The sequence below is a fragment of the Erythrolamprus reginae genome, unplaced genomic scaffold, assembly GCF_031021105.1.
Source record: "Erythrolamprus reginae isolate rEryReg1 unplaced genomic scaffold, rEryReg1.hap1 H_36, whole genome shotgun sequence".
In the NCBI taxonomy this organism is placed as follows: domain Eukaryota; kingdom Metazoa; phylum Chordata; class Lepidosauria; order Squamata; family Dipsadidae; genus Erythrolamprus; species Erythrolamprus reginae.
This window is the reverse complement of record NW_027248491.1, coordinates 303723-326721: the sequence shown is the minus strand read 5'-3', so window position 1 is coordinate 326721 and position 22999 is coordinate 303723. Positions and strand designations below refer to the sequence as shown.

Sequence of the window (22999 nt, the reverse complement as noted above, 5' to 3'; positions counted from 1 at the left end):
CACACGTTTTGCAATGAGCTGCCTCGATTTGGGACAGGTGAGGAGCTGAGCCCATAGCTCCCCTTGTCTAGAGGTGGTTGCTAAACTGGACTCCAGAAGGGTGCTATGAGCAGCCTTTGGCTCTACACATGAATAAATCTCCCTTTGCACCCATCACTCTTGTTTCGAGGGTCAGCTTGCTCCGCCTTTTCTCTTGTGATCCTTGACCAAACATGACAGGTATATGCAAATACGCTTTGCCTTCCCAGCCCTTTGTACCAAACAGTACAATGAGGGTTTTTTTTTAAAAAAAAATGGATTATTTAATGTATACAGTGGAGATATTTCTTGAGTCTCTCCTGGTGCCTGAAGTAGAGTTGGGGGTCTCCACTTCTGGGTCCTGAGCAGTGGTGGGCTACGAGCCGGAACACTAAATTGCACTCGTAAGTTCTCACGGGACCAGCGTGATTTTCATTTCATTTTATTGGATGTGTATGCCGCCCCTCTCCGTAGACTCGGGGCGGCTAACAACAGTGGTAAAAACAACATGCAACAATCCAATACTAAAGTAGCTAAAAACCCTTATTTTAAAACCAATCATACATATAAACGTACCATACATAAATTGTAGAAGCCTAGGGGGAAAGAATATCTTAATTCCCCCATGCCTGACAACAGAGGTGGGTCTTAAGAAGTTTACGAAAGGCAAGAAGGGTGGGGGCTATTCTAATCTCTGGGGGGAGTTGGTTCCAGAGGGCCGGGGTTGCCACAGAGAAGGCTCTTCCCCTGGGTCCCGCCAAATGACATTGTTTAGTTGACGGGACCCGGAGAAGACCCACTCTGTGGGACCTAATTGGTCGCTGGGATTCGTGCGGCAGAAGGCGGTGATGGAGATAACCTGGCCCGGTGCCATGAAGGGCTTTATAGGTCATAACCAACACTTTGAATTGTGACCGGAAACTGATCGACAACCAATGCGGAGGTAGCAAAATCGCAAGTAAAATGTCGCCGAAACACGGGCGCAATTTTGCTACCTCCAGAGGTGCAGCAGCAAAATCGCACTGGTCCCACAAGAACTTACGAGCCATGGTGACAGCGAGCGCAATTTAGCGTTCCGGTTCGTAACCCACTGCTGGCCCTGAGGGAGGAGAAGAAGGTTTCCTGATTCAGCAGCAACTGCGAAGCAAAGTTTCCTTCCCAAGTAGGCTCACAAGTTGAGAAGTCTGCCCCCCTGATGGGGAATTGCCTAGGCATTTACCTGCGTTACGAGTAAATATTATGGAGGTAAATGAAGCAGGCTTTGAAACAAGGATTTTATTTAGATCCCTCTAAGGCAGTGTTTTTCAACCAGTGTGCCGCGGCACACTAGTGTGCTGCGAGACATGGTCAGGTGTGCCACGAAGCTCAGAGAGAAAGAAAGCAAGAGAAAGAGAAAGCAAGAGAGAAAGAAAGCAAGAGAGAGAGAGAAAGAAAGCAAGAGAGAGAAATAGTGAGAGAGATAGAAAGAGACCAAGAGAGAAAGAAAGCAAGAGAGAAAGAGAACAAGAGAGAAAGAAAGCAAGAGAGAGAACAAGAGAAAGAGAGAGAGAGCAAGAGAGAGAAAGAAAACAAGAGAGAAATAGAACAAGAGAAAGAAAGAGAGAGAGAGAGAAATAAAGCAAGAGAGAAAGATGGAGGTAGGGAGGGAGAGAGAAAGAGGGCAAAAAAGAGGGGAAGGAAGGAAGAGAAAGAAAGAGGGATAGAGAGAGAGAGAAAGAAAGAGGAAGGGAGAGAAAGAGGGAGGGAGAAAGAAATAGAGTGAAGGGGAGGAACAGAGAGAGAGAGAAATTTTTTGTCCAAACTTTTTTTACCACCCCCACCCCCCCCCGCTCCATGTGCCCCAGGGTTTCGGAAATGTAAACAATGTGCCGCGGCTCAAAAAAGGTTGAAAATCACTGCTCTAAGGCAGTGTTTCCCCACCTTGGCAACTTGAAGATATCTGGACTTCAACTCCCAGAATTCCCCAGCCAGGAGTTGAAGTCCAAATATCTTCAAGTTGCCAAGGTTGGGGAACACTGCTATATAGAACCCGGATAAAATAAAAACAATGTCAAATAGAGCAATTGTAGTAGGAGAAATGTGTCACTCACATTTGGCCACAAAATTACCCCTGGTGCACAGGACAGATTTTCAATGAAGGGATTCGTATGACAAAGGGTTTGTAGAAGCAATGCCCCGTAACAATTAAATGAAACACCAGACCGAAATCTCATGCGCGTGTCCCCTTATGAGATTTTGCTTCCTGAGCATGCGCAGAAGCAAAATCTCACTGGGACACACCCATGCCCGCAAGACACCCGAAGCTGCGCATGTAGCTCAACTTTGGCTAACAATGCGGTGACCTTTAGCGTTCTGGTAGCAACTCATTACTGGTCTGGTTAGGAGGCGAGCAGCCCAGGTTTACCTCTTCCTGAAGGGGAGATAGGTAGCCTTCGATTTATGAACCATAATTGAGCCTGACAATTACAGTCCTAAGTTGTGACAGTCGTAAGGCGGATGGCCATGTAACTAGGCCAGCTTTTCTTTTCATTTCATTTTGCAGTGATTGTTAAGTGAATGCCGCAGTTGCAAAGTTGAACCTCAAGTGAACACCGCAGTTGCTAAGCCAGCCTTGTGGTCATTAAGCAATCTCATTTCACTGGAAGCAAACCTTGGCTTCTGGCAAACATCGTAAATTGTGGCCATTGTGGCAGCAGTTGTATATGTGACTTGTTTGCTGAGCATCCCCAAAGTCACCTGGTTGCGGGGGGTGGGGGGTTGTTGGGACTTTGGAACAGGGTCTAAGTCAGAGGGCTTCAAATTTGGCAACTTTAAGACTTGTGGACTCCATCTCCTAGAATTATCCAGCCAGCTATGCTATTGAAATGCAGGTGGCTGGCAATTGCACTTGTAGAATAATAAAAATGGAAAAAGTTTCATTTAAGGAGCCCTTCACATGGAAATATGTATAATGGACCAAAGAATATTATGCAGAAGTTTCTCCAAAGAAAAAGACCCAGAAAGTTCTGAAGAAACCACCCAAATTAGCAAAGAGTGTTACTGCAGCTGGATTTGAAAGAAAAAAAGGATATTTTCCTTAATTTCACTCCTGAACTAGATAAAAAAGGAGAGAATTACACATGGCAGTTGTCTCCTGCTCTAACAGGCCAAACGTTCGATAGGCATATTTGTTGTGGTGAGCTCTGGCCCAGCTCCTGCCCCAAGGACTGTGGATGTGGGGGAGACATCCACGTGCTGCAGGCCTGTTTTGCTCCTGGTGGAATCTGCTGATGAAGGCTCCTCTGACCAAGAAGACATGAGTGACAGGGAGGAGGAGAGTGTGGCAGACAGCTCAGAAGGAGATCAATTATCTAGCTGCTCCATGGATTCAGAATAAGAGTTAATGATACAGCCACGCATGCGGAGAGCGATGCATAGGCAGCAACAACTGAGAGATTATTATCAAAGAAAATGAGGCCACCTGTGGTTGGGTGGGGCTGTGGTAATTAGTGAGGCTGCTATAAATAGCAGCTTGTGGGTTTGGCCATTGTGGAGGATTATCTGATCAATGTGTTTCGTGACTGCTTTACTGACTTTGACTTTTTGTGTGCTGATTTTTCCCCGCTTTGAAACTAAACCAGAGCAAAGTGCGTTTCACTTTGTGAAAGAAGAAGGACTGTGAATTGCCTCACAGTTGCAAGCTAAGTATCACAGAACTGATAAGGGACTTGTACAAATTACCAGTTTGTTTGGAGACCAGTGCTCTTTGCTATACCAAAAGAGGGCTTGGTTTAAGTGAATTTTCATTATAAAGAACATTGTTTTGAATTTTCAAACGTGTGTGTGTCTGAAATTTGTACCTGTGAATTTTTGGGAGGAGTCTACCAGAGAGCCCAACAGAACACATATTGATCGCCTAGCTGAAAAAAATTACACACTTTGTGTTCTTTGGGTCATTTACAATTACAATCCTAATTCTGGGAGTTGAAATCCACACGTCTTGATGTTGCCAAGTTTGGGGAGCACTGCTCTAAGTGCCTTTTGGGGGGGGGGCTCCATCGTAACTTTGAATTGTCAATAAGCAACTGGTTGTAAGTCAAGGACTAGCCAAAACAACTTCACGTCTTCCAACCTAGCTCCCACCATTCTGTCCCAGGAGGTAGCACATTTGTCCCTAAAGGTATTTTTAAAAGCGGTACTGATATAAGTTTGCCTCGAAATGCTGGGAATCTGATGTCTACCCATATGGCTTTAGCAAAAGATATTTACCAGAATGTCAAGGATTTAGGGGAAAGATTTCTCAGCATTTTTGGAAGCTAAACAAGGTACTCAGACAGCTCAGTTAAAGAAGCTGTCGTTTCACAAATGGGATTCTTCGGGCCAGGGTGACGCTATTGAAAAGCAGGTGGATGGTCGTTGCTCATTCGTAGAATAATAAAAATGGAAGAAGCCATTTCATTTAAGCAGCCCTTCACATGGAAATAGGTATAACGAACCAAAGAATATTATGCATAAATTTCTCCAAAGAAAAGACCCAGATGGTTCTGAAGAAACCACCCGAAATTAGCAAAAAATATTGCTGCAGTTGGATTTGAAAGAGAAAAAGATATTTTCCTTTAACTACACTCCCGAACTACATAAAAAAGGAGAGAATTACACACTGTAGTTGTCTCCTGCCAAACATTCGACAAACATATTGATCACGTAGCTGAAAAAAATTATAACTTTTGTATTCTTTGGCTGATGGACAATTACAATCCTAATGACTTCTGTCGTTAGTGGATCTCGGGTTTTTTTTCAGATAAACAAAACAAGGGTTTAATTGTTACAAATGCAGTCCTTGTGGGAAGGAAAAACATAATTCACTTAGCAAAATTGGACGTGTTGCTAGGTTAGCAATTTCAGGGAGATTGTAAAGCCATCGCTTTGTTTTCAGCACTATGGTGACCAAAGGGTGGTTGAAAAGCAACAGACATTATTTAAAGGCTTGGGTAATTTTGCAATATCAGAGAGAGAGAGAGAGAAATGTCACAGACATATTATTTAAAGACCTTCCCTTACGGACCCCACACAGAAACACTCATTCACAAGTATAAAAATAGGCTCACTTCAGAGATCAAAACACTGATGCTAAATTTTGTTGTCGTTGAGTATAAAAGGGTGCATGTGCCAGTTTTTAGCTTATTAAAATGACAGAGTGAGGGTCTAAGAAAGACATTCACACACTCCTGAGGTGGGACTTGTGCTTCCAAACCTTTGGTGATCCCTGAATTCAGGTGGGATACAAGGGGTTGCATTCGGGTCTTTCTGGCCCAGTTTGCTAAGCCAGAGACCTTCAAACGTGGCAACTTTAAGACTTGCAGACTTCAACTCCAAGAATTCTCCCAGAAGAAGTCCACAAGTCTTAAAGTTGCCAAGTTTGGGGACCCCATGTGTTAAGCCCTTGGTCTGGGGAGAGACCCATTGAAATGAAAGGGAGAAAAGTCTTTGCAGGTCCCGCAGAGTCCAGCTGTGTCCAGGAACAATGCTAGAAACTAACTTTTCCCCAGCCGAGCCAAGATGGGTTTGGCCTTCTCTCGGCTCAGGCAACTACAGTTGAGGAACTCCAGAAGCACCACTTCCTTTTCGAATGATGCTTATTGAGGGCCAGTTCTTCCTTCTCTCGCTCCTTCTTAACTCGCTGGAAATGGTCTTCCTCCTTCAAGTACCAAATGGGAGGCCAACGGTGCTTTTCAAAATATTCCTGATTATCTGGTGAACAAACGACACCCAGTAAGTTTAACAATGTCTTTATTATTATTATTATTATTATTATTATTATTATTATTATTATTATTATTTAGATTTGTATGCCGCCCCTCTCCGCAGACTCGGGGCGCCTCACAGCAAAATACAACAAATCATGACGAATCCAAATAAATTTAAAAGATTTAAAAAGATTTAAAAAGAACCCCATTTACTAACACACACACACACAAACATACCATGCATAAATTAGACATGCCCGGGGGAGGTGTTTCAGTTCCCCCATGCCTGACGACAAAGGTGGGTTTTAAGGAGTTTACGGAAGGCGGGGAGAGTAGGGGCAGTTCTAATCTCTGGGGGGAGTTGGTTCCAGAGAGTCGGGGCCGCCACAGAGAAGGCTCTTCCCCTGGGGCCCGCCAACCAACATTGCCCAGTTGACGGGACCCGGAGAAGGCCCACTCTGTGGGACCTAATCGGTCGCTGGGATTCGTGCGGCAGAAGGCGGTCCCGGAGATATTCTGGTCCAGTGCCATGAAGGGCTTTAATTAACAATGTCTTAGAAACCTGTCTATTTTCTTTGAAGGACAAAAAGGTAGGGAATGTGTTATCTACCAGGCAAAAGTCATGGGATGCAGAATCTGAAATCTTGTGCTGATTTCTGGGGTCTCTTTTCAAAACTCGACCAGGTTTCAAGATGTTATGGGATGGGGTGGGGAGGAGAACATCTGGTATTTCGTGGTGGAGGACATTGCTCTCCAAGTCTACTTTAAGGAAACAGTGGTACCTCTACTTACGAACTTAATTTGTTCCGTGACCAGGTTCTTAAGTGGAAAGGTTTGTAAGAAGAAGCAATTTTTCCCATAGGAATCAATGTAAAAGCAAATAATGCATGCAATTGGGGAAACCACAGGGAGGGTGGAGGCCCTGTTTCCTCCCAGGAGATTCCTAGAGAGGCCCCACAGAGGCTTCTCCCCACCTTTTCCGGCCCTGTTTCCTCCCAGGAGATTCCTAGAGAGGCCTCACGGAGGCTTATCCCTGCCTTTTCCAGTTAAAATTTTGGAGGCTTGTGTTTGTAAGTGGAAAATGGTTCTTGAGAAGAGGCAAAAAAATCTTGAACACCCGGTTCTTATTTAGAAAAGTTCGTAAGTAGAGCTGTTTGTAGGTAGAGGTACCACTGTATTTTCAAATAGAAAACCCAGAGTAAAATTTATTTATGAATGGCACAAAATGCTAGACTGCCATAACTCAAAATGGACCTGCTTAGTATACAGAAAAGGTCATCAAAATGTTTGATATTGAAGCATTCCAAAAGCAGAATAGGAAGGGTTACTTTCGGGGAGCGGTGTGTGTGTGTTTGTCCATTATTTATTTATTTATTTATTTATTTAATTCGATTTCCATGCTGCCCAATCCCAAAAGACTCCCGAAGGACTCATTTCTATAGCTGAATATTATGCACTCTTAAATTTCAAGGATTGTGCAGCTAAAAAAAAGATCTTATAAAGTTATGTTAAAATAAGCAGTAAGCCATATATAAATATCTACCAGTGGACTTTAAATGCAGATATAAATACTCTTGGTATGTCTCGGTATAGCTAGGCTATGAGACCTTTGACATACACTGAGCAGAGAATTTTAACAGTGTGAATGTGTGGTAAAGCCGAGGAAAAAAAGACACAGACTTAGTTATGCTTAATAAGTACTATTTACATATATACAAAATAGAAACAATCCATAACAAGCACTAAGCCATCCAATATAATAAGCACTAAGCAAATACACTCCCCCCTCAAGGCAAAGCAAAAGCGAATGAGCGTTAAAGCATCATTGAAGGAAGGCGTACTGGCGCTCTCTTACGGCGAACCAGCCCAAATTATTTAAAGTGATAGTACAAGCGACTATAACAGGTAGTTTACAATGGCAAACCCTAACAACCATGTACCTTGTACAGTAGTACCTCTAGATACGAGCTGCTCCACATGCGAGTGTTCCAAGTTACGAGCCACAAGGGGAGAGAAATTTCTGTTCCAGACCCGAGCTCAAATTTGGGATACGAGCCGAGCATCCACTAGGTGGCGCAAGAATCCTTGCTTCTAGTTATCTCAGAGGGGAAAAACAAAGTCTAAAGCCATTTGTTCCAGATATGAGTTGTTCGACATACAAGCTCCCTTCTGGAACGAATTAAACTCGTATCTAGAGGTACTACTGTACTAACAAATACTATGAAAAGGCAATGAAAGAAAGCTTGGCAGAAACACTTACCAGGAGATTTCGTTTTAATTTCCTTTCGGAACTTCGAACAAACGCTGTTATAGTTAGTGCAGATGTAATGCAAGCACCAAGCTGCCAGCTGCTTAGCATTGTGGAACTGGAAAAGAAGCATACAGGGGAGTTAAGGCAAGAAAACATCCCGAGGGTTAGAACCATCTCTTGGGAAGCAGGCATTCAGGCTGGACATTTCACTGGAGCAGGGACTGGTTCTCAAGCCATTCGGAAAGCCCATTAGGTGGTTCTAAGGCAGAGGTCTCCAACCATGGCAACTTTAAGACTTGTGGACTTCAACTAATAATAATTAATAATAATTTATTAGATTTGTATGCCGTCCCTCTCTGAGAACTCGGAGCGGCTCACAACAATAAATACAATAAAATACAAATCCTATATAAACTACAGTGATACTTCTTCTTACGAACCCCTCGTCATACGAACTTTTCGAGATACGAACCCGGGGTTTAAGATTTTTTTTTTGCCTCTTTTTCCAAACTATTTTCACCTTACGAACCCAAGCCACCGCCGCTAGGATGCCCCACCTCCGGACTTCCATTGCCAGCCAAAGGCTTCCCTTGCTGGGAAACCCTACCTCTGGACTTCCATTGCCAACAAAGTGCCCATTTTTGCTGCTAGGATTCCCCTGAGGCTCCCCTCACTGGGAAACCCCACCTCCGGACTTCCGCTGCCAGCGAAGTGCCCATTCTTGCGCTGCTGGGATTCCCCTGAGGCTCCCCTCCATGGGAAACCCCACCTCCGGACTTCCGTGCTTTTGCGACGCTGCAGGGGAATCCCAGCAGGGAAATCCCAGCAGCACAAAAACAGGTGCTTCACTGGCAATGGAAGTCTGGAGGTGGGGTTTCCCAGCAAGGGGAGCCTCAGTGAAATCGCAGTATCGCAAAAACATGGAAGTGGCCCATTTGCCATTGCTATCCCAAATGTAATGTAGAAGAAAAAGGAATCTCCTTTTCATCCATGGGGGAAAATATAGTGATTCTCCATCCACACAATTCTTCACCAAATAGCCCTCGATTGACCACTCATAAATCTTTTTTTTTTTTTAGTCCTGTTATAAGCGAATGATTTTAAGTTAAAGGCAATTGTTTTTTTACAATGTTGAAAGGATTGTCAATAGAGTGACACCAACCTGGGCTATTTCCAAAACACACAACACTTCTCCATCTATGCATACGCCGCTGTTGGCTGTCCTGGTGAGTGCCTGGACCGTATGATGCTCTGTTGAGGGACAAAAGCAGAGATGAGCTGCACTTGTGAAATCACGCCCATATATGTCCTTCCCCTGCCTTTCCCTTCCCAAGCCAGCCTTTGCCGTGTCTGCTGCTGCTGCTGCTGCTGCTGCTGAGCCACTCTTTCTCATCCAGCCCTTTGAGGCTAGGAGAGCGGAGGGATAACTACAGTGGTGCCTCTACCTAAGAATGCCTCTACTTATGAACTTTTCTAGATAAGAACCGGGTGTTCAAGATTTGTTTGCCTCTTCTTAAGAACTATTTTCCACTTACAAACCCGAGCCTCTGAAACTGTAACCGGAAAAGGCAAAGAGAAGCCTCCGTGGGGCCTCTCTAGGAATCTCCTGGGAGGAAATAGGGTGGGAAAAAGTGGGGAGAAGCCTCTGTGGGGCCTTTCTAGGAATCTCCTGGGAGGAAACAGGGCCGGAAAAGGTGTAGAAAAGCCTCTGTGGGGCCTCTCTAGGAATCTCCTGGGAGGAAATAGGACTGGAAAAGGCAGGGAGAAGCCTCCGTGGGGCCTCTCTAGGAATCTCCTGGGAGGAAACAGAGCCAGAAAAGGTGGGGAGAAGCCTCTGTGGGACCTCTCTAGGAATCTCCTGGGAGGAAACAGGGCCAGAAAAGGCAGGGAGAAGCCTCCATGGGGCCACTTTAGAAATCTCCTGGGAGATCTTCCACCCTCCCTGTGGTTTCCCCAATCACACGCATTATTTGCTTTTACATTGATTCCTATGGGAAAAATTGCTTCTTCTTACAAACTTTTCTACTTAAGAACCTGGTCATGGAACAAATTAAGTTCGTTAAGTAGAGGTACCACTGTATTAGGATAGTTAATTCCAAGAACCCTAACACAATAACTAACAAAAGTCAGGCTGGAGTAATATAAAATGGGTCTTGGGCTCCTTCTTCCTACAAGATTTGCTTAAATTCAATTGCTTCTGATGTTATTAGGCTCTCGAAGTAGAGACTTACAAATGGAAGTGTTCACATTCACACTCTTTCAATTAAGAATAATCAGGCTGCCTAAAGGGCATTTATGAACTGCAGCCTGTTATTTGCATTTGGTCTCTTAAGCAGGCAAGCTCGTTTCCAGGATGGGGGGAGGGAGGAGGGAGGACGGGGGCCTCAATTACTTCAGCAGTGAGGGATCAGATGGAGGGAATACGACCTGGTTTCCCTTGTTGGAAGTGTAGATTGCATTTCAGAAAACAAAAGCCGCCAAGTACTGATCCTTCCTGGATGTCTGGCAGAGAATGGGGGGAGGTAGGCTCACCTGCCAGTGCGGCCAAGTGGGGCAGGCAGAATCGGTTGGCCAGGGCAATTAATTCAAGGGGTTCCAAATCTTGGCTGCAGGACAGTTGCTTGGTGTACAGGTAATCCAGAACAGCTTGCATGGAGGTCTTGGTGATGTTGGGGAGAACAACCTGAAACGTTAGGGAAGGCATTTTTTTTAACATGTTCAGAACGAGAAATAATCTAGTCCAGGAGAAAGAAGTTGGTGCTATGGATGGCTTGAAACCAGGAGAAATAACTAATAAACAAGTAAATGACATATGGATATAATTGATAACTATAAATATCACAATAAAAATGTAAAAGAAAAATGATATATGGATTAGATAAAGCAATAAGGAGCCGCCTGCTAACACACGAATCCCAGCGACCGATAAGGTCCCACAGAGTTGGCCTTCTCCGGGTCCCGTCGACCAAACAATGTCACCCCAGGGGAAAAGCCTTCTCTGTGGCAGCCCTGACCCTTTGGAACCAACTCCCCCCAGAGATTAGAACTGCCCCCACCCTTCCTGTCTTTCGTAAACTACTCAAGACTCATTTATACCGCCAGGCCATGGGGGAGTTAAGATATTCCTTCCCCCTAGGCCATTACAAGTTATGCATGGTATGTTTGTGTGTATGTTTGGTTTTATAATAAGGGTTTTTAGTTGTTTTATTAATTGGATTGTTACATGCTGTTTTTATCATTGTTGTTAACCGCCCCGAGTCTTTGGAGAGGGGCGGCATACAAATCCAATAAACAAACAAACAAACAAACAAATAAATATAGAGTTTGCTTTTGGATTCACCAGGAATGCAAACAAAATGGAAATGACATACTATGTAACCATTTTCCTTTCTTTTTCTATTTTCTTTTTCTTCTATTTTCTTTTCTCTCTTTTTCTCTCTCTCTCCATCTTTCTTGTTTCTCTTTCTTTTCTTTTGCTAGGTTTTTTCCTTTTTTTCTCTCTTCTCCCTACCCTTTCTTTTCTTTCTCTTAATTACATGTTTGTAATAGTCGTTTACTATTCTTTTTGGATTGTATTTTTTTTCTATTTGTGAATAAAAACTTATTTTTTAAAAAAAGAAGTTGGTGCTATTTTTCACCTAGGCCTTTGACGGTGAACCTATGGCAATGATGGCGAACCTATGGCACGGGTGCTACAGGTGGCACGTGGAGCCATATCTGCTGGCACACAATCCATTTATTTATTTATTAGATTTCTATGCAGCCCTTCTCAAGGCGACTCAGGGCGGTGTAAAACATTAAATATAACCATATACAGTAGTACCTCTAGATACGAGTTTAATTCGTTCCAGACCCGAGCTCGTAAGTCGATCAATTGCATCTCGAACGAATGCCTTTAGACTTTGTTTTTTGTGCCGAGATAACCAGAAGCAAGGATTCTTGCACCACCTAGTGGAAGCTCGGCTCGTATCCCGAATTTGAGCTCAGGTGTCAAACAGAAATTTCGCTCGCGTCGTGGCTCGTAACTTGGAATACTCGCATGTGGAGCAGCTCGTATCTAGAGGTACTACTTTATAAGAAATCTAATTATAAAATATGAGAAATTGACTAAAACATTTTAAAAGAATCCATGTACACTCACATACATTCATCCAATCCAATCATATCTCGTATCGGCTGGAGACAGTCTCATCAGTCATGCCCGATGGCAAAGGTAGGTTTTTAAAGCTTTATGAAATTGCCCTAGCCCAGCCCCAACATGCATGTGCCTGCTGGTCAGTTGATTTTCAGCTCACATTGCTTCTTCTTGCAAAGCTTTCTACTTGAGAACCTAGTCATGGAACGAATTAAGTTCATAAGTGTTCTGCCGGCGGGTCCCAACCGCCCGTAATTACAGGGTAATTAGTCCCAAAAGACACACACCACACAATAGAAGGAAAACCAAAAGTCTTTATCAACAGAAAACCAGAAAAAACTCCCTTTTTAAATGTCAAAGGGATTTTCTGGTACACACAAGGCACAGGTTAAATGCAATCCAATTTCTCACCCAGTAACTGGAAAATTGAATCCAATTCCAAAAGTCCAGAAATTCCGCACACAGCCTTGAACAGGGAAACAAATACCACGATCTTGACGAACTATGAATCAGATAAACTTCCACGAGGCTAAACCAGCACTTTGCTCTTTTTATCTGTAGCACTAATTACAGCAGCCCCACCCAACCACAGGTGGCCTCACTTATCTCCTGTAATAATCCTTCAGTTGCTCTCTCCTATGCATTACTCTACGCATGCGTGGGTTCGTCATAAGTTCTTGTTCAGAATCCAGGGATGATAAGGATGATTGATCTCCTCCTGGGCTCTCTGCCAAACTCCCCTATTCCCTGCCACTCACGCTTCCTTCGTCAGAGGAGACTTCGTCGGGAGATTCTATCGGGAGCAAAACAGACCTGTGGCATGTGGATGTTTCCCCCACCTCCACCTCCACATTTTATTTATTTATTAGATTTGTATGCCGCCCCTCTCCGTAGACTCGGGGCGGCATTCCTTGGGGTAGGACCTGGGCCAGAGCCAACCACATCAGTAAGTAGAGGCAGCATTGTATATTGTATCCACCTTCAGAGCTAATTAAATCATTATTATTAAAAAGATCTCAACTCAGACATACTTAGGTCTATAGGAAGCTACAAAGAATTAAAATCTACATTAAGATTGGAGACCACCAAAATTTATTTATTTATTTATTTTATTTATTAGATTTGTATGCCGCCCCTCTCCGAAAACTCGGGGCGGCTAACAACAATATAAAAAGACACTGTAAACAAATCTAATATTAAAAACAATCTAAAAAACCCCAATTTAAAGAACCACTCATACATACAAACATACCCTAGGGGGAAGGGAAATTTCAATTCCCCCATGCCTGACGACAGAGGTGGGTTTTAAGGAGCTTGCGAAAGGCGAGGAGGGGGGGGGCAACTCTGATATCTGGGGGGAGCTGGTTCCAGAGGGTCTTCTCCTGGGTCCCGCCAAACGACATTGCTTAGTTGATGGGACCCGGAGAAGGCCAACTCTGTGGGACCTAACCGGTTGCTCAGATTCATGCGGCAGAAGGCAGTCCCAGAGATAAAATACAAGCACCTCTGCCTGACCCAATGCTATAATGCTCCCTCGGGAGTCAAAGCTTTTCTTGTGGAATTTGTCCATATACCCATTCACACATCCAAACATGTTTTTCAGTTTAAGGCTGAAACATTTGTAAAAACAGTTCCCACTGTAGAACCTGGAGCTGTAGAAACAGTTCCCACTGTAAATTGGTGCCACAGCACACTTGCTGCTTAAGTTGATTTACTAAGCCATACCTCTAAGTCCTGATTCTCTGTGAATGAATATCACTTTCAGTGGAAAGTATCATAATAATAATAATTAATTTATTGGATTTGTATGCCGCCCCTCTCCGTAGACTCGGGGTGACTAACAACAATGATAAAAACAGCATGTGACAATCCAATAATAAAACAGCTAAAAACCCTGATTTATAAAAACTAAACATACACACAAACATACCATGCATAACTTATAATGGCCTAGGGGGAAGGAATATCTCAACTCCCCTATGCCTGGCGGTATAAATGAGTTTTGAGTAGTTTACGAAAGACAGGGAGGGTGGGGGCAATTCTAATCTCTGGTTGGAGTTGGTTCCAGAGGGCCGAGGCCACCACAGAGAAGGCTCTTCCCCTGGGGCCCGCCAAACAACATTGTTTATTTGATGGGACCCGGAGAAGGCCAACTCTGTGGGACCTTATCGGTCGCTGGGATTCGTGCGGTAGCAGGCGGTTCCGGAGGTAATCTGGTCCAATGCCATGTAGGGCTTTAAAGGTCATGACCAACACTTTGAATTGTGACCGGAAAGTGATCGGCAGCCAATGCAAGCCACGGAGTGTTGAAGAAACATGGGTGAATCTTGGAAGCCCCACGATGGCTCTCTCGGCTGCGTTCTGCACGATCTGAAGTTTCCGAATACTTTTCAAAGGTAGCCCCATGTAGAGAGCGTTGCAGTAATCATCACCAGGGCAGCTTGTTCTGCTACCAAATCTACAATCATTAGAATGAAAAATCTACCATCCCACCTGGAGGAGCCTTATTGTTAGATTCGTGCATAAAAGAAGGGAGGAGCCACAGGAACAGTTCAGGACTATTATTGTCTATTAGTTAGAACTAATACGGACTGCTGGCAGGCTGCAGGGAAGCCGCTTTTAAGGGCTTCCCTGAAGCCTGCTAGCCACTGACAATAGTTTTTTTCTCCCACCGCTAGATTAGCCGAGCTTTTAGACTTAAATACTGCTTCATAGTGTTTTTACAGCCCTCTGTAAGCAAATCAGCACATTGCCCCCAACAATCCAGGTCCTCATTTTACCCACCTTGGAAGGATGGAAGGCTGAGTCAAGCTTGAGCTGGTGGTAAAATTTGAACTGCTGAACTACAACCAGCAGATAGCTGAAGTAACCTGCAGTGCTGCACTCTACCCACTGTGCCACCCCACCACAAATAATCCTAGGCTACATTAACAGAAGGATAGAATCAGGATCACATGAAGTTCTACTTCTACTTTACAAAGCCTTTGTAAGACTACACTTGGAATACTGCATCCAGTTCTCGTCATCACAATATTAAAAAGATGTTGAAAGACTCTGATAAGAATAGAGAGAAGAGCAACAAAGATGATTTGGGGTTGGTGGCTGTTCTGTCAAGCTCTCTGGTAGAATCCTCCCAAAAACGCACAGATACAATTTTAGACACACATACGTTTGAAAATTCAAAACAATGTTCTTTATACCGAAAATGCAAATAAACAGAGCACTCTTTTTGTATAGCAAAGAGCACTTGTCTCCAAACAAATTGGTAATTTGTACAAGTCCCTTATCAGTTCTGTGATACTTAGCTTGCAGCTGTGAGGCAATTCACAGTCCTTTTTCTTTCACAAACTGAAACACACTTTGCTCTGGTTTAGTTTCAAAGCGGGGAAAAATCAGCACACAAAGATCAAAGTCAGCAAAGCAGTCATGAAACACAACGATCAGATAATCCTCCACAATGGCCAAATCCACAGGCTGCTATTTATAGCAGCCTCACTAATTACCACAGCCCCACCCAACCACAGGTGGTCCCATTTTCTTTGATAATAATCTCTCAGTTGTTGCTGCCTATGCATCGCTCTCCGCATGCGTGGCTGTATCATTAACTCTTGTTCTGAATCCAAGGAGGAGCTAGATAATTGATCTCCTTCTGAGCTGTCTGCCCCACTCTCCTCCTCCCTATCACTCATGTCTTCTTGGTCAGAGGAGCCTTTATCAGCAGATTCCACTGGGGGCAAAACAGGCCTGCAGCATGTGGATGTCTCCCCCACACCCACAGTCCTTGGGGCAGGAGCTGGGCCAGAGCTAACCACAACAGAGGATAAAACATATGAAAAAAACAGTTGCAGGAATTGGGTATGTTTAGTCTAGTGTTTCCCAACCTTGGCAACTTGAAAATATTTGGACTTCAACTCCCAGAAGTCCCCAGCCAGCATTTTCTGGCTGGGGAATTCTGGGAGTTGAAGTCCAAATATCTTCAAGTTGCCAATGTTGGGAAACACTGGTCTAGTCTAATGAAAAAAAGGGACTAGAGGCAGTGATGGGCTCCTACGGGTACGGTCGGGTACGCAGTATCGGTAGCAAAATTTTGTTGGTTTTTTTTTTGTTTGTTTTTTCCCGTTCTGGGCTCTGGGTATGTTTTTCATTTCACAGTAAACGAGTTTGAATGTGTATAATTTTAGAAGAGCTGTGCGTGCTACCCCCTCCCTGAATATCCCTAGCACCCTTGTGCACAGGTACGCATACCACATATTTACACATTAGGGATCTGTGCCAAATGTCCCTGAAAGAAAGGGGATGAAGGGCACATAGGAACAGTGTACATGCAAAGTCAAGGACTCTTAATTTTGGGGCTCTGCGTTAGCAATTTCCTGCCCTTAATATAAACACCACGGAGCTAAAAATAATTCAGAGATGCTTTCTGGGATGCTGATTATTTTTCAGCCCTTCTCGGTATTACCTTTCCTAGGACAACTGCTTCCAATAATTCTGCAATGTTCTTTTCACTTTCAAAGTCATGTGCTCCCGAGAATCGGTGCTTATGGCTGGGGAATAGAGGAGATAAGAGTGAAGCTCTCTCAAAGTACATCAGTGTATCAGTGTTTTCAAGATTTCCCTTGCTTAACTGCCCATCTTCCCTCCTAAATTAAACCCAGAAAGACAGGTTAAAGTCCAACGAGGGGGAAGTATTGACAAAGGTCAATTCAGATCATCAAGAGTGGACTTATGCTTCAATGTCCCATAGCTCATTGCTTCTGTTCTGTTGAGACAAATAGATATTCGCCTTCAGAAGAACCACATGTCTTCATTGTAACACATGTTCCATGGCTGATTGTGGAAAAAGAGAGCAGGCTCAGATCTTGGATGAGAGGCAATCAGAAAGTCCCTGAGATATGTGTGCTTCGAGATCAAACTCTTGTTCTCCAAGGTTTCTCTTCTGGTGGAGATTGTCTACTAGGACTCCAAGATCCCTCTCGCAGTCACTGCTATTGAGGTGGTTTCACCCAGTTTATAATAATTTAATAATAATAATAATTATTATTATTATTTGGATATGTATACAGTGTTCCCTCGATTTTCGCGGGTTCAAACTTCGCGAAAAGTCTATACCACGGTTTTTCAAGAATATTAATTTAAAAAATACTTTGCGGGTTTCCCCCCCTATACCACGGTTTTTCACGTCCGATGACGTCATATGTCATTGCCAAACTTTCGTCCGCCTTTAATAAATATTTTTTTAAATAAACTTTAATAAATAAACATGGTGAGTAACAATCTAAATGGTTGCTAAGGGAATGGGAAATTGCAATTTAGGGGTTTAAAGTGTTAAGGGAAGGCTTGTGATACTGTTCATAGCCAAAAATAGTGTATTTACTTCCGCATCTCTACTTCGCGGAAATTCGACTTTCGCGGGCGGTCTCGGAATGCATCCCCCGCGGAAATCGAGGGAACACTGTATATCATCGATTATTAATCGATTATATATATACAAGGCAAAGGTTGCAGGTTCAAGTCCCAGTGGGTATGGCTAGCTGATGAGGCCAAAATAAGGCCGAAATAGATCTATCCTAGTCTCCCTTAATTTTCAAATTCAGCAAAAAAACATGTGACACATACAGATAGAATTGTTGGCCTTTCAATAAAATTAACTGCCTTGGAAATGGCCCTTGGTTGGGCCGAGAGGCAAATAAGGAGCTGTGATGTTCCTTCAATACACCTGGATGATTCAACACAAAAATATGTAACCCTTCCCTGGTGCAGAGCTGAAGGGATTGGATACTGTAGCCTAGAGGATAATTCTCTGCCTTACAAGGCAAAGGTTGCAGGTTCAAGTCCCAGTGGGTACGGCTAGCTGATGAGGCCAAAATAAGGCCGAAATAGATCTATCCTAGTCTCCCTTAATTTTCAAATTCAGCAAAAAAACATGTGATGTATATATATATATACATACATACATACATACATACATACATACATACATACATACATACATATATATACACACCCACTAAAACCCTCATTGTGTATTGGACAAAATAAACAAATAAAAATAAAAAAAATTGTCAAATGCTTTGCTGAAATCCAAGTATATTATATCCACAGCATTTCGCTGGCCCACTAATTTGGTTACAGATATATTAATATTAATATTTATTGGATTTGTATGCCGCCCCTCTCCATAGACTCGGGGCGGTTAACAACAATGATAAAAACAGCATGTAACAATCCAATTAATAAAACAACTAAAAACCCTTATTCTAAAACCAAACATACACACAAACATGCCATGCATAACTTGTAATGGCCTGGGGGGAAGGAATATCTAACTCCCCCATGCCTGGCAGTATAAGTGAGTCTTGAGCAGTTTATGAAAGACAGGGAGGGGGGGCAGTTCTAATCTCCAGGGGGAGTTGGGATGACCCATCCTCACAAAGTTCTTGCATTACCCATGCACTTCTCAAAGAACATTGTACTAGGCGCACGTATCCATGACAACCGCTTTATAAAACACACAAAGCCAGGGAGAAACATGTAAAGTTGCCACTAGAGCAATGATTCAGGGTAGAAGATTTGCCCACCCCTCCTTTTTTGTTGCTGTTACAGAGACTGAGCACAAATGCCTGACTTACTGCTGCAAATAACCTGTTCCTCGTGCAGAATTTTAGAACAATAAATAAATTAGGAGGGGCTCATTATATTTAGGTGGGAAAGCCTCCGTCTTTACATGCTAACCACATCTTCAACCACACTCTGTTCTTTCCATTCCCATAATTCTCCCCCAACAAGGAAGTGGAAGATGATGTGCTATGAAAAAAAAAAATAAGGCTTTGCAATTAATATTTAAGATTACCGAGAAAAATGCATGTTATGAGGGGTTATAATTAGGAACCAGATTGTGTGCATGTATATATAAATATATCTATCTCTATATATAATTTCTTGTTGTAGAGCACAGCTTACTGAATCAAGGTATGTATTTTTAATGAACCACCTGCTGGGGGTGCCTCCAGGGAAGGAATTATGTTTACTGCTGTTTCAAATGTAATGAGAATTTTTTTTTTTTTAGTAGAACACAGCTTTCAGAATATTAAGTGTATAATGGGGGTCTCTCTCCCTCCCTCTCCACTACCCCCCCTCCCCCCTCTGTATTTGAAAGCTAGCATTGCTGATCGACATTATTTTCCCTTGATGGGCAGAAGAGCCCCCTTGTCAATCAAGTGGAAAGCAAAGAAAGCATTTGAAATATGAGGAATAATGAGAAGATCTTTTGAGACGGTGCTGAAAAATCATCAAAGCTGCTATTTGCTGCTCTTTGAGGTCATCAATACTCAGTCATGGGCTCCTCCCGCCCCCCGCCCCCAGTGGAAATGGCCCGGGAATGGCACAACTGATAGATTTCGGTGCAGGAATGGCATGATGGACAGATTCCCAGTGAAAATCGCCAGCTTTTTTTATATTATTATTATTATTATTATTATTATTATTATTATTATTATTATTATATTTTATTGTTATTGTTATTGTTGTTGTTGTTGTTGTTGTTGTTGTTGTTGTTATTATTATTATCATTATGTCAGTACAACACAACAAACGAGATCACTATGCTGGATTTCATATTTCATCACCAGTCAGGCACTTTCCAAGCACCTAGGACTGCGTGATTATTATTATTATTATTATTATTATTATTATTATTATTATTATTATATTATTATTATTATTGTTGTTGTTGTTGTTGTTATTGTTATTATTGTTGTTGTTGTTGTTATTATTATTATTATTATTATTATTATTATTATTATTATTATCATTATGTCAGTACAACACCACAAACGAGATCACTATGCTGGATTTCATATTTCATCACCAGTCAGGCACTTTCCAAGCACCTAGGACTGCGTGATTATTATTATTATTATTATTATTATTATTATTATTATTATTACTATTATTATATTATTGTTGTTGTTGTTGTTGTTGTTATTATTGTTGTTATTATTATTATTATTATTATTATCATTATGTCAGTACAACACAACAAACGAGATCACTATGCTGGATTTCATATTTCATCACCAGTCAGGCGCTTTCCAAGCACCTAGGACTGCGTGATTATTATTATTATTATTATTATTATTATTATTATTATTATTATTATTATTATATTATTGTTGTTGTTGTTGTTGTTGTTGTTGTTATTATTGCTGTTATTATTATTATTATTATTATTATTATTATTATTATTATTATTATCATTATTATTATATTATTGTTGTTGTTGTTGTTGTTGTTGTTGTTATTATTGCTGTTATTATTATTATTATTATTATTATTATTATTATTATTATTATTATTATTATCATTATGTCAGTACAACACAACAAACGAGATCACTATGCTGGATTTCATATTTCATCACCAGTCGGGCGCTTTCCAAGCACCTAGGACTGCGTGATTATTATTATTATTATTATTATTATTATTATTATTATTATTATTATTATTATGTCAGTACAACACAGCAAACGAGATCACTATGCTGGATTTCGTATTTCATCACCAGTCGGGCGCTTCCCAAGCACCTAGGACTGCGTGATGTAGCGGCGAATTATGTTTGCCGATCCCAGTAAAGCGGCCTTTTGCAATTGACAGATGGAGATTTTGTCAATTCCAATGGTTTTCAAATGTCCGCTGAGATCCTGTGGCACTGAGCCCAGCGTGCCAAGTACCACTGGGACCACTTTCACTGGTTTATGCCAGAGTCGTTGCAGCTCGATTTTTAGATCTTTGGATTTCACTAATTTCTCTAGCTGCTTCTCCTCAATTCTGCATTATTATTATTATTATTATTATTATTATTATTATTATTATTATTAATTAGATTTGTATGCCGCCCCTCTCCAAAGACTCGGAGCAGCTCACAAAAAGAAACAATACAAATCCAATACATTAAAACAATTTAAAACCCTTAATATAAAAAACAATAATATATTTCATACAGACCATACATAAAGCGGAAACGGCCCAGGGGAATCAATTTTCCCATGCCTGATGGCAGAGGTGGGTTTTAAGGAGTTTGCGAAAGGCAAGGAGGGTGGGGGCAGTCCTAATTTCCGGTGGGGAGTGGCTGTGACAATTTTACAGGGCATTTTGAAGCCCTAGAACAGTGATGGTGAACCTATGGCACAGGTGCAACAGGTGGCACATGGAGCCTTATCTGCTGGCACACGAGCCGTTGCCCTGGCTCAGCTCCAAAGTGCATTTGTGTGCCGGCCAGCTGATTTTTGGCTAGCACAGTTGCCCTGGGAGGGTGTTTCTGGCTTCCAGAGAGCCTCCTTGGGGATGGGGCAAGGGGTTTTTACCCTACCCCAACTCCAGAGAGGGGCGGCATACAAATCTAATAAATTATTATTATTATTATTATTATTATTATTATTATTATTATTATTATTATTATTATTACAGGGAAGCCTTTGGAGCCTGGGGAGGTCAAAACACGACCCTACTGGGCCCACCAGAAGTTTGGAAAGTTTCAAGTTTCAAGTTTCAAGTTTTATTGGATTTATATGCCGCCCCTCTCCGAAAACTCGGGGCAGCTAACAACAATCATGAAAATATACAATAAAATCCAATACTAAAAGCAAATTAAAACCCCTTAATATATTTCCAGCCTCCAGAGGGCCTCCAAGGGACGGGAGAAGCTGTTTTTGCCCTCCCCAGGCATTGAATTATGGGTGTGGGCACTTGCACATGCGCAATAGCGCGAAAGCATGCTCCTTTGGCACCCGAGGAAAGAAAGATTCTCCATCACTGCCCTAGGAATTAGGCAGAATTGAATGAAAATGAGGCTCTACATGGTATTTGGCTTTTTCATTCATGGGACTGAGATCTGATGGGGGTTGGTGACCAGCTTTTTCCACCCCCTTCTCCCCATCCCACCAACTTCCCACAATCAGGAGTCAGGTTCCTTCTGAGAACTAAGGCAGAAGATAGACTGGAGGAGTCCCGAAAGAGACATCGCCAAGGGATTCCCCCGCCCTTTGAGTCCTTGCAACCCAATTGCAACCCACTTCCTTCTCCAGAGCAAAGCGTTGAGCGTACGGGCCAAAGAGGACAAATACCTCGCTGTTTGAGCTTTCCACAAAGGATCCTCCAAACATGGCAGACATCCATTCACAGCTACAGATTAGAAGTGGTTTATGAGCATTTATCTTTCCGTCTTCCAACACAAAGGTCACATCTGTTAAGGAATCAAAGACACACAATAACAACCTGTGACTGCTGGTGCTTGCAGCTCAATGTGAGAATCTGAAAGAACATAGAAGACAGCAGACATGAACTGCTATTTCATATAATTTCTGCAAAGAAGGTCCTTCATTGGATTTGATCCTGGTCTCTCCAGTCACACATTCCCTCAACTGCAGGTTTTAACATTACAGCTTTTTAGTTGCAAACCTCCATATGGCCACTAGATGGAAGGCAAGCTTGTATTTTCCATATTCTTTGGCTGCCACCTAATGGAAGTTTAATAACCCAGCTTTTCTGTAGCCCCAAATACCTGCCATTTAATTATCTTCCAATCTACACTCATACGTGGGGCTACCCTTGAAAAGTGTTCAGAGACTACAACTAGTGCAGAATGCAGCCATGTGAGCTGTTGTGGGTGCACCTAGGCAAACCCACACCACACCAACTCTCCACAAGCTGCACTGGCTTCCAATCAGTCTCCAAATATAATTCAAAGCGCTGGTTATCACTAGTGTTGGGCGAACCGAACTTGCAAAGTTCTGGTTCGTGCCAAACTTTGCAATGTTCGGCATGCCGAACCCGAACCCGAACGTTCACTTGAACACTGTGAAGCACCGCCGC

The 22999-nt window shown here is 42.5% G+C and overlaps 1 protein-coding gene across 3 annotated transcripts in view; it reads right to left on the bottom strand.

Moving 5' to 3' along the window:
* Positions 1-4711: 4711 nt before the first annotated feature.
* The window catches only part of LOC139155632 (rho-related BTB domain-containing protein 1-like), a 59068-nt gene continuing 40780 nt past the window's right edge, over positions 4712-22999 (bottom strand). For all 3 annotated transcript variants that reach the window (XM_070730844.1, XM_070730842.1, XM_070730843.1), the window contains exons 6-10: positions 22252-22370; positions 10528-10678; positions 9158-9246; positions 8005-8110; positions 4712-5748 (exon numbers count right to left, since the gene is read on the bottom strand). In XM_070730844.1, the coding sequence (XP_070586945.1) occupies positions 5579-5748; positions 8005-8110; positions 9158-9246; positions 10528-10678; positions 22252-22370 (635 nt within the window). In that variant the 3' untranslated portion in view covers positions 4712-5578. The remainder of the gene's footprint in view (positions 5749-8004; positions 8111-9157; positions 9247-10527; positions 10679-22251; positions 22371-22999) is intronic.